Source organism: Anas acuta, chromosome 22, assembly GCF_963932015.1.
Source record: "Anas acuta chromosome 22, bAnaAcu1.1, whole genome shotgun sequence".
NCBI classification, from domain to species: domain Eukaryota; kingdom Metazoa; phylum Chordata; class Aves; order Anseriformes; family Anatidae; genus Anas; species Anas acuta.
The window spans coordinates 6,739,508-6,755,958 of NC_089000.1; the positions used below are offsets into that span (position 1 = coordinate 6,739,508).

General features: G+C 51.4%; 1 protein-coding gene across 5 annotated transcripts in view; it reads left to right on the forward strand.

Annotated features, from left to right (window-relative positions):
- The first annotated feature begins 25 nt into the window (after positions 1 to 25).
- NPHP4 (nephrocystin 4) overlaps positions 26 to 16,451 on the forward strand; it is a 31,019-nt gene continuing 14,593 nt past the window's right edge. Inside the window, exons 1-11 of one of the 5 annotated variants that reach the window (XM_068658693.1) lie at positions 26 to 129; positions 1,238 to 1,428; positions 2,445 to 2,597; positions 4,358 to 4,530; positions 4,824 to 4,888; positions 6,225 to 6,380; positions 8,120 to 8,256; positions 8,879 to 9,036; positions 9,121 to 9,241; positions 12,689 to 12,871; positions 13,718 to 13,847. In XM_068658693.1, the coding sequence (XP_068514794.1) occupies positions 1,258 to 1,428; positions 2,445 to 2,597; positions 4,358 to 4,530; positions 4,824 to 4,888; positions 6,225 to 6,380; positions 8,120 to 8,256; positions 8,879 to 9,036; positions 9,121 to 9,241; positions 12,689 to 12,871; positions 13,718 to 13,847 (1,447 nt within the window). In that variant the 5' untranslated portion in view covers positions 26 to 129; positions 1,238 to 1,257. Of the gene's footprint in view, positions 237 to 1,237; positions 1,429 to 2,444; positions 2,598 to 4,357; positions 4,535 to 4,823; positions 4,889 to 6,224; positions 6,381 to 8,119; positions 8,257 to 8,878; positions 9,037 to 9,120; positions 9,242 to 12,688; positions 12,872 to 13,717; positions 13,848 to 16,451 lie in introns of those variants that run through there. The other 4 variants (XM_068658692.1, XM_068658695.1, XM_068658694.1 and 1 more) reach the window with 4 other exon arrangements.

The following is a 16,451-nucleotide window of genomic DNA, read 5'->3' on the forward strand; positions in this document are numbered from 1 at the left end:
GAGCGGGGCCCGACCACCCCCGGCACGGGGGGAGCCGCCGCCGCCTCCCGCCCGGCCCCGGCCGCTCCGTTCCCCCCCCCCCCTTACCCCCACAGCACCGCCCGGTGTTGGGGCCGCGGCCTCTGCCCGGTACCGGGGGGTCGGGGGGCTCCGGGTTGCGGTGGGGCGGAGGGAGGGGGGCGGCGGCACCCCCCGGCCCCGCGGTGGTGGCGCCCGGGAAGATGGCGGCGGGGCCGGTGGGTGCCGGGGGGTGCTCGGGGGGTGCCCGGGGGGGCTCTGGGGTGGTGGGGGGAGGGCACGGGCAGCGACTGGCACCGGGAGGGGATGCGGGGGGGTGAGTACATGGCACGGGGGTGTAAGGACAGGGGGTGTGTGTAAGTACATAGTATGGGGGTGTGGGGTGCACGGGGTGGGTGTAAATACGTGGTATAGGGGTGTAAGTGCACGGCACTGGGGTGTAAGTACGTGGTATAGGGGTATGGGGTGCACGGGGTGTGTGTAAGTATGTGGTATAGGGGTGTAGGTATGTGGTATAGGGGTGTGAGTACACGGCATGGGGGTGTGGGGTGCATGGGGTGTGTGTAAATATGTAGTATAGGGGTGTAAGGACACGGCACAGGGTGTAAGTATGTGGTATAGGGGTGTGGGGTGCACGGGGTGTGTGTAAGTGTGTGGTATAGGGGTGTAGGTATGTGGTGTAGGGGTGTGAGTACACAGCATGGGGGTGTAAGTATACCGTGTGTGTGTAAATACATGGTATAGGGGTGTTAAGTATGTGGTATTAGGGGTGTGGGGTGCACGGGGTGTGTGTAAGTGTGTAGTATAGGGGTGTAAGGACACGGCATGGGGGTGTGTGGGGCACAGGGGTGGGTGTAAGTGCACAGCACAGGTGTGTGTGTGTAAGTACATGGTGTATATGGGGGGTACCCAGGTGTGTAAGTGCACAGCGTGGTGTGTAACTACACGGCAGGTCTGTGTGTAAGGACACGGCGGTGACCTTCAGTGGCTCCTCACAGCCGTGCTTGTGGCTCTGCAGGACTCCTGCTCGTCTCTCCGAAGGGCAGGCCACCGTGCCCGCCATCTGAGGGTGGCGGAGAGCCCAGGAATTTTATAAAACACGCAGGATTGGGAGCGTACATCTGTGCTGCTCTGCCACTTACGAGTGTTTCTCCGTGTGCCAGCTTTCGCGTGCCATCCTCTGCGCGTGCGCTCCCCTGACACAGGCTTTCTTTTCCAGATGAACGTTCTCCGTAGCAGATGCCTAGAGGAAGAGGTGACCTTCTGAGCATCAAGATGAGCGAGTGGGAAAGGCTTTTTCTGCAAAACCTCGCCGTTCCTCCCCACTCCCAGCGGAGGCGGAATATCCCGAAGGAGTCAGCGGCTTTTCAGTGCGTCCTGAAGTACCTCGAGGGGGCTGTTGTCACGCAGGTAAAGGAGTGCTCTGCTGGGGGCCTTGGGCTGGCTGAAAAAACAAAAGAGCACACACGCCCCAAAGCCTTTGCAGAAAAATGCCACCTTGGTTCAAAATCCTCCTGCGTACCCATTAGAAAAATGGGACGCTGCTGTAAATTTGTGAGGGTGGAAATTCGCCAGATGAGATTCATAGCAGTGGGGCTTGGGCAGGAGTTGCTGCTGTGCCCCCAAATAGGCAGAGGCAGCCTGGTCTTGCATGGTTCATTCCTGATTTCCTGATCCTGTGCTTGGTGAAGAGGCAAGGCCATGCACAAATTCATGTTCCGAGGTTGTTTTTTTAATAAAGATCTTAAAGGTAGGAGCTGAGCTCAGAACTGAAAAAACATTCTCATTTTCAGTACCGCTGCTCACAATATTGAGAATCAGAAATGACGAGCACAAAATGTGTCACTTCAACTTGGCCACGAAAGTCACTTGGTGCTTTACCGTCAGCGTTTGCCTGCTGAGCCTTTGGTTTCTGCTCATCGTGGTGCCAACAGGAGGATCGCACTTGCTGTGTTTTCAGGCCACAGCTCAGAGAGATTGAGATTACAACAAAATTACTGTTTTTGGCAGGGGAACTAACTAAATCTCCCAGTAACGTGAACTGGGGCCGTATCTAAATTCCATGTGCTTTTATCTGAGAGTTAAAATTTTACATGTAGGTTTTTAATGCAGGTAAACATTTTTACATTAAAATCTCTGGGTCACATTTTAGAAGTATTTTATCACTTTGAGATGTTTAATACCGTGTCCAGCTTTTGCTTGGCCTTTTTTAATCTCTCGCTTTAAAAAAGATTGCCCAGCTGGCTCTAGAACAGCACTTTCTGCATGCAGGCAGAACGATGGCAGTTTGCGAAGGCACACTTGGCCCCATGTGTGCTTCTTCAGCATCATTTAGGCAGCAGGAGTTAGCAGTGCTTTTGTGCAGGGTGTTTTGCCTGTGCCTGCAGAGACTCGCAGCCTCTGCTCCTGTTCTCTGTGTGTTGCAGCAAGCAGCGGGCAGCTCAGCGGCCGTGGAGTTCCAGCTGCGCCTGTCCCTGTTCGATGTCACCTATCACCACTTTTTCGGCCAGACCTGGCGGAGCAGTGCCAGGACCCCACGCAGCACCCCGCAGCAGCGCCCCAGGGTGGTGTTCAACGAGGTAGGGGGCGAGCACCCGTTCCTGGGCGGGCTGGGCTGCAGGAGAGGTGTTCAGCAGGGATTTAACCTGAGCCGTTTGTCTTTGCGCCGGGGTGGAGCAGGAGAGCGTGCTGTTTTAAAATAGCATGAGCATTTTAAAATAGCATCTCCCAAGTGTTCACGGGCTCTGGTTCATTGTCTGTCTTATGCCGTGCTTATTTTCCCTGCTGAGCTTTTTCTGCAGCAGTTTATTTCACCACTGTTCTCTACATATGCATTTACTATAGGAAACAGCAACAAGAACCCCTTTGCCTTCTGGTGCTTCGTAATCTTTTGGCTAGGTGCATCTCAGATGCTGTCCATTAAGGCGCAGTTATTAATCTTTTATGAACAATTTATTATTTTGGGAAGGTTTTGGCCTCCTGTGAGCTCAGGCTGGGCAGTGCTGTGGTAGGAACTGGTGGCTCGTGCTGCTGCGTGCTGTGCCGCTGTGCCAGCAGCAGAGTGCAGTGTTTGTTCAGATGTGGGAAGGGACTGAGCAGCAGCACCAGCAGCAGCTCTTTTTTCATTACCTGGTATTGAACCTGCACAAAGCCATGCTTTTATCTGTCAGGATTATCAGCAAAACACAGCGTCCTCTGTCCTGCCTGCTACCCTGAGACAAAACCTTGCATGGGTCCTCGGGTGTGCAGCTGGCAGCACTGCTCCTGTTGCTGCTCTGCACAGATCCCAGCAGCACGGCCATCGATTGCAGCTGAGATTTCATCTCCTTGGTCAGGACACTGTCTAATTATAACCTTTATTTCCACTTCAATCAATGCATTGCGCCGAGGATGAAGTTTAGCATAGATTAGAGCCGTGCTCCTTGATTTATTTAAATCGGGGATGGCATCTGAGCGACACTGGCATATGCATTTCTTCCTGGGGTGTTTGAATCATCACTCGACCCGTGCTTTTTGAATAGAGATAGAGGAAGCTATGGCATGGAGTGCTGCAAGGAGAGAGAACCAGTGCACTGTTCCACGTGCTGCACAGCCGGTGCTTTGAGCACCATCCCCGTGACCGCAGCGTCACCAGGGGAGCGAGCTCAGCAGCAGGTCTCTGGGCAGGGCAAGTGTGTCCCCACCAGGGTGGCAAACACGAGGTTACCTCTGCTGGGAGGAGGATTCGTGCTGCCTTGGTGTAGGGCTCAGCAGAGAAGAAAGCGTTATTGAGCCTGTTAGCTTTTAAGGAGACAACTGTAAACTTATTTTAACAGTGGATTCACTTGAATGGCTTTTTTTCGTTGCAAGTCATGGCATCAGTCTCCTGCAGCCTGGCCACTTGTCAGCTGCTGGTGGTCATTGTTTCAGCATTTTGCAATAAAAGATAATAGAATAACGATTTATTTCTCGGGGATGATGTGATAATGTCTCTCTCTGTTATCCCTACCTGACAGTCTATGATTACAGCAAATGTTTTCTCTGGGACACCGCGATAATGAGTTTTTAATAGAAAGATTAACCCCGCTGTAAATCCTGTCCCTGGGAGGTGACCTGTGTCCTGTCCCCTTCACCCCTGCCCTGTGCTGTGCTGCTGGGGCTCAGGGGCTCCTGCAGCCCATGGCACACCCAGCCTGATGCTTTAGCCGGACCTGGCACCGTGCACGTCCTGCGAAACGGGCATCGTCGTCTCCTCCTCCCTGTTCTCTCTGCAGTGCTCGCTGTGTGATGTGTCCTTGCCACCAGCTGCTGCCAGCAGCTCTGAGATGCCTTCTCTCCTTCCTTCCTGTCTCTCCTCCAGGCCGTTTACTTCCACACCTCGCTGAACCACCCCAGCATCACGGCTGTGGTGGAGGTGGTGGCGACAGCCCAGACACCGGAGGGGCTCTCCCGGGATCTGTCGTGTGGCTTTGGGCTCATCCCCCTGTTCGACAGCAGGTGGGATCCCACGGACCTGGCCGCCAAGGACAGAGTGTAGGTACTGCCAGCCCCAGGGTGTGCCTGCACAGTGGGGCATGATTGCTTCTGGGGGGGGAGAAAAGGTGGTCCTGGGGCTGCAGAGACTAACCTAGCTTTTAGGAAACAGATTTTTGTTATTAGAAAATCAATGGTGGGGTTATTAAGTGAGGCATATCTTTCTTGTACTGTTTTTATCATGTTAGAGAGTAGGAACTTTGCCTTTTTTTTGAGCAGAAGAGTTGCAGGAAACGTGCTTCAGGATGAGTTTATGGAATGTTTCACGTTTGGTTCATGCTCTTTGGTTTCAGACTCAAGCTGTACCACGGGACACCGCGTGCCTTACTGCACCCACTTTTCCAGGACCCTGTAGAAAGTAAGCAGCAGCAAGATACTAGCATCACTCCTTTCGTTGCAGTTTTTGTTATCCAAATAGGTATCGTGTTTGTTTGCTGGAGGCAAAAGGTGCATGGTCTGTGCCCTCGCAGTGCTAAGCAGAAGCGTGCCTTCTCCTTTCAAGCACTGGAGTTGCACGGTGGATTTCAGTACCACGGTAAAAAAAAAATAAGAACATGAGTCAGATCTGATGAAAAAATAACTGTTTGAATATACGGTTATTACTTGGGCTCGTTTTGAGAAGTGATCCCTATTGCGCAGTGAAAGCAAAGGAAATTTTGTACTGTTTTGGCACACAAAAACAGGGGAAATGGGTATAGAGGGGAAATGCTTTTCTAAGCAATGCAGTAGAAAGAAAATGTAAGGCTTGTGGGTTTCTGTTCCAAAAAGACGTGTTGGATTTGGAAGCTCATAGCTGCATTGTCCCAGGTGAGGCTCCCCAATGAAAGTCACCTTGTGCGAGATGCCTCTCTGTGTCTAGCAAAGCGGGGAGGTGTCCTTGTGCTGGAAATACACACGTGCCTGCTGGTGCTGAGATGCACTGACGAGTGACGGGGACAAATTCTGTGCTTACCCTGTACTGATGGTTATTAAAGATGTTTGAAAAATGGTGAATGTTACGCCTGCCCCTGACAGCCCATCGGAAAGCTTTCTGCTGTCGATACATTGCTTTTTGCCTGGAGAAGGCATCTTGGGTCTGGTGCTGTTGGAGAGGAATAATCTGCCTCTGAGTGATGTTCCTTCCCAAGCACTCAGGGTGTCAGCACAGTTGCTAGAAATAGTGTGTGTTCCTTCTAGCCAGAAAGGAAGAGCACCTCTGTTTTTTCCATTTGATGTGAAAATGGTTTAACTTCTTAAATCTGAGAAAATATTCATGTTTCTTAGCTGGAAAGCAGAGAAGTGTCTTAAGACTCTTCCGAAAACCCTGGGGCTGTGCCATGTTGATGTGCAGTGCTGCTGGGCAACATGTGCTTCCCAGCAACTCGGGAGTGAGTGTGTTGTGGCCAGAGGATGTGCTGTGCTGCCTGGGAACATGCACTGCCCATCGGAGCTCATGTTGGTTTGGTTTTCCCAGTCTTGTACTCTTGCTGCCACAGACTCCCATAAATTCCCTGGCACAGAGTCATTTAGGGGAACAGGGAGTCCGTGTTCGGGAATGTGGTGTATTGTCAGCAGGAAAAACGTTGACTTGTCAAATTCAGGTTTTGCTTTGTTCATGAAACGTGCCTTTATTGATAATTTTTTCAACTGACAGCAGCACTGTGAAGCTCTCTTCCCGTTGCTTTTGTCATTTCATAATGTTTTCTCCTATTTAGAGAACAAGTACATGACGATAATGGAGAACAGCCACCTGCAGTACACCCTGAAGCCCCACCCGCCCCTGGAGACGGTATTTCACCTCCTGCCTGAAAACCTTCTGGTGTCTGGGTTGCAGAAAATCCCTGGCTTGCTCCCTGCACATGGAGACACAAGTAAGGGCACCTTGAGTCCCTCTGCTGTGTGTATCAAACTGCAGCGTTGCTGCTATCAAACCCAGCGCTGCTTGGGGCTGCTCCTGCAGTCCTGCTCGTGCACCTCTGCCTCCCCGGCTGTGAAATTGGGCCCCTGTGAGTGACTCCAGTGTGTGCCTGTTGGAGCCAGGCTCCTGCTCCCTGTTGGCCTTCTCCTCTCACCCTGCTCTACTTGCAGGCAGCATTGATTCATTTTAATTGTACAAACAAAACCTGCTGGCAGCTGGAGCAGGCAGGCATCCGTACCTCGCTGCTGCAGCATCCTGAGTCGTGCAGCAGTGATGTGCAAAAGTTATCGGTGGGGAAAAAAGTGACAAAGAGAGAAGAAAGGTTTGCAGTGAGCTTGGTTTGTGATTTAATCTGATTTCAAAACCACTTTGGGTATTTTCTGCTTGAGCCCCGGTGGTGCCTGCTGATGTCCCTTCAGCGTGGTGCTGTGCATGTGCTGGCAGTGCAGGCTGCCTGCTGTGGGTGCCCAGCCCAGGGCTGGTCGTGTTCTGAGTCCCCAGGGTCACCAACCAAGCCGGGTGGGTTGCAGGTGCCTATGGGAGGCTTTCCCCCTGCTACAGGCTCAGTTTGTGTATTGGTGAAGGATCCACAGGTCCTACTGCTCTTCTTTGGCTTTATGATCTCTCTTCTGTGCTCAGGGTGTTTAAAACAGCCCCCAGAACACCAACGTGACCTGTGGGGCTCATTCTCTCTGCTTTCCACTTGGACAGAAATGTCACGGACTTCTCTGGAACTCCCCTGTGGTGGAGAAGCAATCATGGCATTTGTATCCAGTCCTGAAATATGTCTGTGTGGCTTCATTCTGCTCTCTTCTCTGTTAATTGCTTTGCTCCTGGGAAAATGCAAGGGATAAATAATGGTTGGTTTAATTAGAGTCATTCAGAAGGAGTCTTAGGAGAAGCCCGTGCAGCTTGTTTAAGATTGTCCTTGTTCGTGGTGGTGCTCTGGGTAGTTAGAGAGCTGGCAGGTCCAGAGGGATGAGCTTCTCCCACACGCAGCCCTCATAAATCTTGCCTTATGGATGCCAGCCTTGCAGTTCGGGTTGATCTGACTAGGATGACGTGATCTGGAAACTCAAAGAACAGAAAGACAGTACCATCAGTTTGGCAGAGGAATTATTCTTCAATTTACTGCATGGAAAACCCTGCTGTTAACCAGTTCTTGGGTCCTTTCAATTAAGGTTAAAGCCGTGCAGAGTACAGCGAGGTCTCCGAAGCAGGTGGGTCCCTGGTGCTGCTGAGGGCCCTGCACGAGGCTGAAGCTGGGGATGTCTGGAGGAGCCCTTGGCCTCAGACTGGCAGCAGGATGAAACCCAGCAGCTCTGGCACCTGTTACACATCCCTGTGTCCCATGGCAGGGGTCTGTGTGCACGGAGCCGTGTGTAGGCGCAGAGCAGCGGTCCCACCTCGTGGCTGGCAGAAGAAAACCTCTGGCACTGAAATCCCACCCAGCTCTCCTGGCTTGTACTTGCACATCAAAATGGGGCTTCACTAGTTGGGGACACTACCCGTTCTCTTCATTTTTGTTGTTGAAAAGCCAGGGCTGTGTGGGCTCCTGGTGTGGGGTGCCGGGGGCACACTGCCCTGTGCCTGTCCTGGTGCTGTTTGCTGCTCAGGTTTGGGCTGAGGGCTCCGAGCCAGCACTGCCCCTGGCTCTGCAGTGTTACCCACGGCTGGCCTCTTGTCTTGCAGGTGACTGCTTTCTGAAACCACGGCTCATGAAGTCGGTCACCTGCTACCTGGACAAGCTCTCCATCAGGCTGTACCCTTCTCTGGAGAAATTCGAGGAGGAGCTGCTGGAGTTACTGAACGGTGACCGCTTGCTTAAGGTAGTGCCAGTATAATTACCCTGGGAGAAAGTACAGCAAATGAGCAATATGCCACTGCCGTGTTTTCAGCTGGAGAGGAAGCATTCGGATAAATTGCACTGGAGTGTTTGTTTTGCTTAGAATGTCCATTTTTTTCTGCTGTGAAAGCCTTTTTCTTGCTTTATCTTGTAGATTCTTTTGGATTAGTAGTACACAGGTGCTTTGTGTAGGTTTTATGTTGAATATCCAGACACTAATCAGCAGAATTTAGCTCAGCTCTGCTACGAAGAAGGCAAAGAAAAGATTTGATGCTCATTCTCGTGAGCTTCCTTCTGTATCGCAGTGCCGTGAGCAGGGAGGCCTGCCAAGGCCTGCTTATTTGTCAGGCCTGCACTGGCTGCTGTAAAGATGGAACACGTTAATACCTAGAACTCACTGTAGGTGCATTTCAGTCTGACTGACCATACATTTTGTGCAGTTTTGGGTGCTGAGCGCCCCTGTGGCATCATGCACCAGGCCGTGCAGAGCCTATCTTGGGGCTGGTTTCCCATGGCGATACAGGAGGTCTGTTCCTTGGGACCCGCTGTGGGCACAGGGCCGCTGTCGGTCTGTCCCTGACCCCCTCGTCCCCCCGGTGCTGCAGGTGAGCACCCGGCCTGCCGGTAGCATGCTGTGGGTGCAGGAGCGGCGGCTGCGTGTCGGCGTCCACAACGGCCTGCGCTTTGTCCAGGCGCCACAGGTGGCCGTGCTGCTGCCAACAGCGGACATGGCCCGCGGCCGGCCCGACGGCCCCACAGCCAGGTGAGGGTTGCCCGTGTTCCCCTCCATGTGCTGCACATTGGGCTGCAGCTGAGCCTTCCTCCTCCTCCTCCTCTCTCTCCGCAGTGCCACGGGCCAGGCCTTGCTCCTGAGGAGCCGCCTGCAGCTGAGTGAGATGGTTCCGCACCCAGCCTTCGGGGTCTGCTTCCAGCTGGAGTACGTCGTCTGCGCTGGGGCCAGCAGCAAGGTAGGGCAGGGGGGAGGATGGCTGTGCTGTGGTGTCCCCGTTGGTTATGAACACAAAGTCTGCCCCTGCTGATTCTCAGGTGCCATGGGGGCTGTGGCAGGGCCCCATGGGGTCGGTGCAGGCACTGGGGGGCTCCTCCAGCACGCGGCCCCCTCCTGCCAGCTGGGACGTGGGGTGGTGGAAGGGGAGCCTCCGGGCAGCCTGAGCACGGGGCTCAGGAACGATCCTGAGCAACACATCCAGTAAGGGCTTGGGAAGGACAGGAAGGGTGATGGAGGTCCCACCATTGGGTAGAGTGAAGAGAAAGGTTCAGATAAACTGTCTGCTGTGGCATCTGTGATAGAGTTCTTTTGAATTTTATAAAGAGACTTCTTATAAATGCCACGAGCAATGTGTTTTAGGTTGGGAAACAGATTTTTCTGATCGTATTAGAAAATTTTGCTGTCTTTAAAAGTGGTAGTTCTGTTATTTTTCACTGTTTTCATCCTGTTGTAGCAATCTTATTCCTTATCTTTTAAAAAGAAAGCACAGTGTTTTCCACAGAAATGGTTAACGCTGCAGAACAGCATTATGTTGTGCCCTTGGGACTTGATTGACCTCAAAAATCAGAGAACCAAGGCTCAAAACACTTGTTATTTCTGTGAGCTATCTCTGGGACATGGGTTGTAGAGTTGCAGGATTTTCTGATTCAGAACTCCTGTTTCTGCAGGGTTTCAGGATTTTGTGCATTTTCCTTCCTTACTGTAACACACTGCTGCCCTGTGATTATTTCTGAAAAATGAAGTGCTTTCTGTGAACCAGAACCATCGCAGGATCTTAGTGCTGGGTGAATTGCTTCTTCGCTTCCCTTTGCTTTTCCCTACCATCCCTCTTTGCTGTGGCCCGCTCTGCTCACCCATTAAATGCTCTCAGGGGAAACCCAGTCATTTGGCTTTTACCAATTCTTGTTGGCTACTATCACAGATCTGCAGGTGAGGAACATCAGGGAGAAGAGAGCACTCCCAGTAAGGAAATATTTCCAACAGCAGATTTATTCATCTTGGTAAAACTGCTAAAAATGAGTGCTAGCTAGGCACTGCTTTTCTCTGTGTAATTATTCAGTGCATCCTTGGCCTTCTCAGTTGGAATTGTGAGTACCTGTGGCTTGTTGGTCTCAGCATCTTTTAGGACGAGCCCAGCCCTGGCCAGCTGTACTGGGCTTGCTGAAGGACCAGAGCTCTGCCTTGGTGCAGCTTCTCCTGGCACCAAAACGCCTCCGGGCAGCCCTTCTGCTGCACCCCTGCAGGCCAGCAGCGTTGGAGCCTCATCAGGCTTTCTTACAAGTGTGCCTCTTTCCATTAGTTCTAACGACTGCTGGGGATCTCTGCTGCCATCAAACTTAAATATCCGCTTCTGCGTTTGAACAGTGGAAAACTTTGAGGTAGGGGGCGAAAATTGTTCCTGGTGGCACAGTGTCTTCCAGGATCAAACAATAGCTCCTTTTGTTGCTCGTGAAGGGTATCGAAAGAACTGCCTCGCTCTGTAGGAAGAGAGGCAAATATCTCCCATCAAAATGTCAGAGTGCTTTCTGCAGCACTATGTGTAATGTGTTGCAAATGGGCTTATTAAATCATTTTAATTATATGTTGTTAAATTTTTCCACTGTGTATATGTATATGGAGAAATTTAGCCTGCAGCAGTCCTGGAGTGTTCTGGCAAACCAATTTGGAAAATTTCAGCTTTTTTAATTTAAAAAGAGACTTTTCTTCAGAATTTAGCATTTATGCTGAAAAGAGATTAACCCCTCATGCTCTTTTTCCTCTCAAGTGCTGAGTTGTTTTTTCTGGGAGCTGAAATCTGATGTTTTCAGGATCTTAAAACCATGAGAAATCTCTGTACTAACTGCGCTTGCAGAGATCATGCCCGCTAGTGTGAATTTACTGATGATTTGTAGGTTTTTTAGCTATATCATTCAGTGGAGGTGCTGACAGCCAGGCTGTGCCACGCGACTCCACACAGATGGATGCTGCCCTTCCGTGGCTGAGTGAGCAGCAGCTCAGGTGGGGTGGGGATGGTCTGGCTGCGGGGACAGGAGGTCGCTGGGCCAGCAGGGAGCTCCTGGTGAGGCATGTCCCTGTCCCTTGGTGAGCAGGGCTGCGGGTGCACCTCCCCAGCACTCCTCCAGAGCGCTCTCGCAGCCGTGTGGATGAATCGATAGCAATTGATTCGTTATGAGTCCCTAATTGTCCTGCTAAGATGGCAGGGAGAGGGTCGTTGGTAATGCAGTAAATGTCTTGTCTCATTAGGGCTGTCCAGAACAAAACTGGGGAAAATGGATATTTCGAAAAGTGGCGCGTGTGTGTGTCAGGCCAAAGGGATTTGTATTGACTGGGGGAGGAGAAGCAGAGAAGGAGCCGTGCCATTGGGAATCAGGTGGTGAATTCACCTCGCTTAAAAAGCTGGAACCTGAGGACCTGCCGAGATGGGGATCCAGGTGCTTGGCCGTGCCGTGGGCACGTGGTGCTCACAGCCATGGGGCTCTTGGCCCTGGGCATGTATCCTCTGCCCTTCTTGTGTGTGCTTAATCCCTGAGCTGATTGCCGTGCCATAATTAGCAAACAGCAGGGAGCTGCAGGAGGGATTTCAGGTGGAGAGCTGCAAGTTCAGTTTGGTGCCTTTTTGTCCATTTCCCTCGGTTTCAGGGGAGGCTGCTGAGTCGCTGGGGTAAGTGGGAGCCTTCGGCCTCTGCCTAGCATAGGTTTTCTGTCTTTGATGAGCAAGTGGTCAAAAATTCGTCATTTAGTGCAGCAATTGATGGGAGAGGGCCACAGCGTAATGGGCACCGTGACCTTGTTGTGGAGACCTGCTTACCTGCTGCACGGGGCTGAGTTTCCGTCTCGTGGAGCATTGTCCTGGTTGTTACGGCAGTGCTGGTGATAAATTCCTAGTCAAGGCTGCTAGCTCTTGTGTTTATCTTGCTGGGCTGAAAATGTTCATCTGGAGGCAGACAGTGGCCAAGGAAAAGACTTGCTGCAGAAAAGGAGGGGTGGCGTTGTCTTTATTTATCCCAGCCTACACGGGCTAAATATATACAGAGGACGAAAAAGCTGTAGTATTTTTGAAAAGCATTTTATTGTTTTGCTGATCCGTAATATAGAGGTATAGTCCTTTGTGTAATTTTGTAAAGGGATAAGGTGCAATTACCTCGAGTGTGATTGCCTAGCATTCTGCAAGCGTAGCGTGCAGGGAAGGGAATCGTTTCAGTGATATGCTTGTTAAGCTGGGAAAGAGCAGACAAAAACAAAAGGTACTCAAGGAGGAGGAACAGCACAATAATTACAGCGAGGAAGCAGGATTCAGACCTGCGTGCTGCTCTGGCCAACGTTCTGCTTAACCTTGAAGGGGTGAAACTGTTTAGAAAGGTCCCGTTTCTGCCTGTTTCTGACCATGTCCCCATGTGTCCTGCAGGCTGAGGCTGGCAGCGCCCTGGGCCCAGCAGCCGACATGCACGCGGTGAGGTGGGCGCTCTGGAGCCCCTTCCTGGGCACCGATTCCTCCCCGGTGGTGCTGCCCCTGCGTGGTGGTGCCCGCCACAGCCCCGGCCAGGCCTTGGTCTTCAGGGCCCCTGCCGACAGCGAGAGCTCCGAGGAGGTAAGGGATGCTGCTCCGGGCAGGTAAGGGACGCCGCTGCCTCTTCCTCTGCACCCCAAATGCCCTTGAACACCCCAGTGGCTTTCCCGGATGGGCTGTCCATTACTAGAGCCTTTCCACGTGCCCGGGTGATGGGGAAGCTTTTTGCAAGTCTGAGTGAAAAGGAAGATAACAGCCTTCTGCCCCTTGCCCATGCACATAAATACTTGTATATGCTGCGCTTGGTGTCAAGCATTTTAGAGGCTGTGAGCACACAGCAGAGCTGGTCAGCACACTTATTTACTGCGATGCTTCTGGGAGGCCTCTGTGACTTGAACTGATTTATTCTGAGCGATGTACACGCAAATGAAAAGAGGAAGGCCTTGCTCCAACGTGTTTATAGCTTATCAGTAAAAGCGAGTTACTGCTCAGGTTGCGACCGCGCAGGGGAGTCACAGAGATGCATCCAGAACCCTGTTAGTGTTAAACCGCACTGATTGCTCTCTGCCACAGACAGATGGGTGCCTACACAGCTTGCTCTGTTGAAGATTGGGTTATTTGTGTATGTGGGAAAGGAGCAGCACCTGTGTCTGTGCTGCAGTGTGCTTTTAAGTAGCTGGTGGCTCTGTGTGCATGCTCTTCACTCAGGAATCTGATACCTGGAGTGGCTGCAGGCAGTTTGCAGATGTCGGTGTGCTTCTGCAAGGGCACGGGTGTCTGGGGGGCTCACAAACTGCTGGATGTCCCTGCACCTTGCACCGTGACTTTTCTGGCAGCAGGGGGAGGGAATGGGGTCTGCTTTCAGAGGTAGGAGTGAATACATACACAGCACGCCTTCTCTAAAAGTATTCAACTTCAAATTTTCAGGTGAAGCAAGTTGCCTCTGGTACTGTCCAATTTCATGTTTCCACCGATTCAGAAGAAAATCTTGCAACTTCTACAGATACCTCAAGTAAAGCCAGGAAAGAGTCAGAGAAGCCTCCTACACCATCTCTGAGTGAGTGTTTTCCATGTTGGTGACATTTAAAATATAGAGTGTAGCACTGGTATCTGATCAAGAGAAAAAACAAACTTCACGTGACTCCCAGTGAGCTAGTTTATGAATTACTGTAGTGAATGGAGTTTACATTGGTTTGGTTTCAGCTCTCACTTCTCCTTTTTACCTTCTAAAGTTTACCTGTGATGTTGGAACAGGGCCATGTGCAGGAATTGCACTAATTTGCAGCGTGCCACCAGCCCACCCCCATTTTGGTTCGCTCTGACAACATTTGGGCTTCGGCACTGAACCACCAAAAACTCCTGGAAGGGCCTCGCAGCCTCACCAGCAATGCGTTGCTCCCTGCCAACAGTGTTACTTATCTCTTTGAAATCATAATCCTTCCAGATGGTTGAGGACAGAAGAGGTGTCAATTATAGGCTGAGTAATAAATAATCTCGTTGAGCTGCAGTTCCTAGAGCGTGACAGCAACACACGTTTAATCAGCACACACCTCTAACGCGAGGGGTTCTGTGCCAGTGTTGAGCTGGGAAAAACCAGGCTGTGTGTGTGTGTGCATATATATAGTACGGGAGTACCAGATGGTGGGGTTCTCAGCACCGATCTATGTCTTTTGGAGATGGAAAGAAAATTTTCCTTTGCTTTGGGAATGGAGTTTGGTCAGTACCCAGTGCTCTTGGAGACCCACTCTGGTTCACGCTGCTTTGTTTCTCTCAGCTCTCCCCTTTCATGATCAGTGGGAAGAAACCCATGGGTCTGCTTTAATCTGTGCTTTTTCCCCCACAGCGTAGGACTGGGATCAGGGTAGGTCTGTAGAAGTTTTCTTATTTGTCCATTCTGGAGCAATTTGACATTCCCCTGTGCGTTCTGCTGAGGAGGATGCTCCTCTTCCACGGAAAGCCTCTCAGCTCCCTTGTTTTTAATCTTTTTCTATTTATCTATGGATGTGCAAACCAGATTGCTCTCAACTTAACTGCCTGTTTAAACATCAATATGTGAGTTTATTACCTTATTAATGGGGTGTTGTTACTGCAGTCTATAGGCCCGTTTGTGCTTGAGGGACTGCCAGAAAAGTCATCTGTTAGTAAATGTTGTGCTGTACAGACAAGTGCCAGTTTTAACCGTGTGCTTGCCTGCTCAAGCAGCCAGGCTGTGTCAAATGACTGCGGGGTTCCCTCTGAATATTTCATGAGCTCGCAGGGCTCCTTGGTGAGGAGCTGCCAGACAGGGTGGAGCAGGCTGGCTGCAGGTCAGGGATGCAGTTGGCGTGGGAGCTGCGTGGTCGGTCCCGCACTCGGCTCCGGAGCTGCGTCGCCTCCACGAGATGGCAGTGGCACCATGGGTTTGCTGCAGAAAGTCCCTGACCCACATCCAGCTTCAGGCTTGCTGCCTCTGGGGCTGTCTCTGCTAGTTTAACGGGTTTTAAAGCAGAAATCTTCCAGGGTAAAATTAAGAGGTTTAGCTCCCGGTGTTGGAGTTTGCCGGGATACGCTGGATTAGGCTGCCGTCGACATTGCTCTGAGGCTGTTCTTTTCCTGATGTTGCTTGAAGGATCCCTCTTGAATGCATTTCAGCTGGTATCAGTCAATTCAGTGAACCGCAGCGTGGTGAAAAGAGAAGCCTGGCAGAACGTGGTCTGACAGTGACCCTCTGTGCCCATGCATGGGGCTGGAGATGCTGGGCTGCCCGGACACGTGAGAGCAGCATGCTTGGGGCATCCTAAACGCACCCCCCCTTCCCTGGGGATGGCCCCAGCTTCTCCCCATCTCGGCAGTGGCTGTGTTTTCAAGGAACCATTCTTGATCCTGGTTTCCCCACCAGAAGGAAATGGCTTTGGAGGCTGGTTATGTGGTTAAGGGGTAGAGATGTTGGATGGAAGCTGGTGGCTGTGTGCTCTGACAAGGACCCTGGGCATGCAGCTGGCACGCAGCCCTTTGTCCTGCAGCATGCCCAGAGGTGCATTTGTAAGGTTTGGCGTGCAGTGAGCCCAGGAGGCCAGGACACCCATTTTTGGCAGAGCCTGGCAGCTTCTGTGGGTGTCTTTTTTCCCCTAGGATGGGATGGAGCAGGAGGTTTGTCCTGTAGCATTTACAGGACAGGGTGCAAGCAGCTTAACAGTGCGTGGGGCTAAGTCTGTGGTCGAACAGATGGGCTGGAAAACCTTCTGCTGTACTGACAGCTCTAGTGCCCCTTGTACTTCTGCGCACAGTTGCTTTAACAACAGCTAAAGTCATTGTAATTGAGGGAAAACATTATTTTTGACAGAAGGGAAACAGGGCAATTTCCGTTGGACAATAGTCAGAATGAAATAGCTGGAATATATGTGGTCGAGAAAGCAAAATAAAGTCCCAGCATGGCCAGAAAACATCTGTGTTCCTTGTCTGCTGTAAAGGATTTGCTGCTTACTGGAACAGCGAGTTCAGCCGTGCCAGCAAGCGAGCAGACCAGCCAAATATAAACACAGTAAAACTCATACTGTTTCAGGGCATGAATGTACGAACAGATGAAAGTAGTGACAAGAAATAATGGAGGAGCTATGAAAACCTTAAGTATCCTAAAAACTTTCACGTCTCATTAAGCAATCCACTTAGCCAGTGCCACATG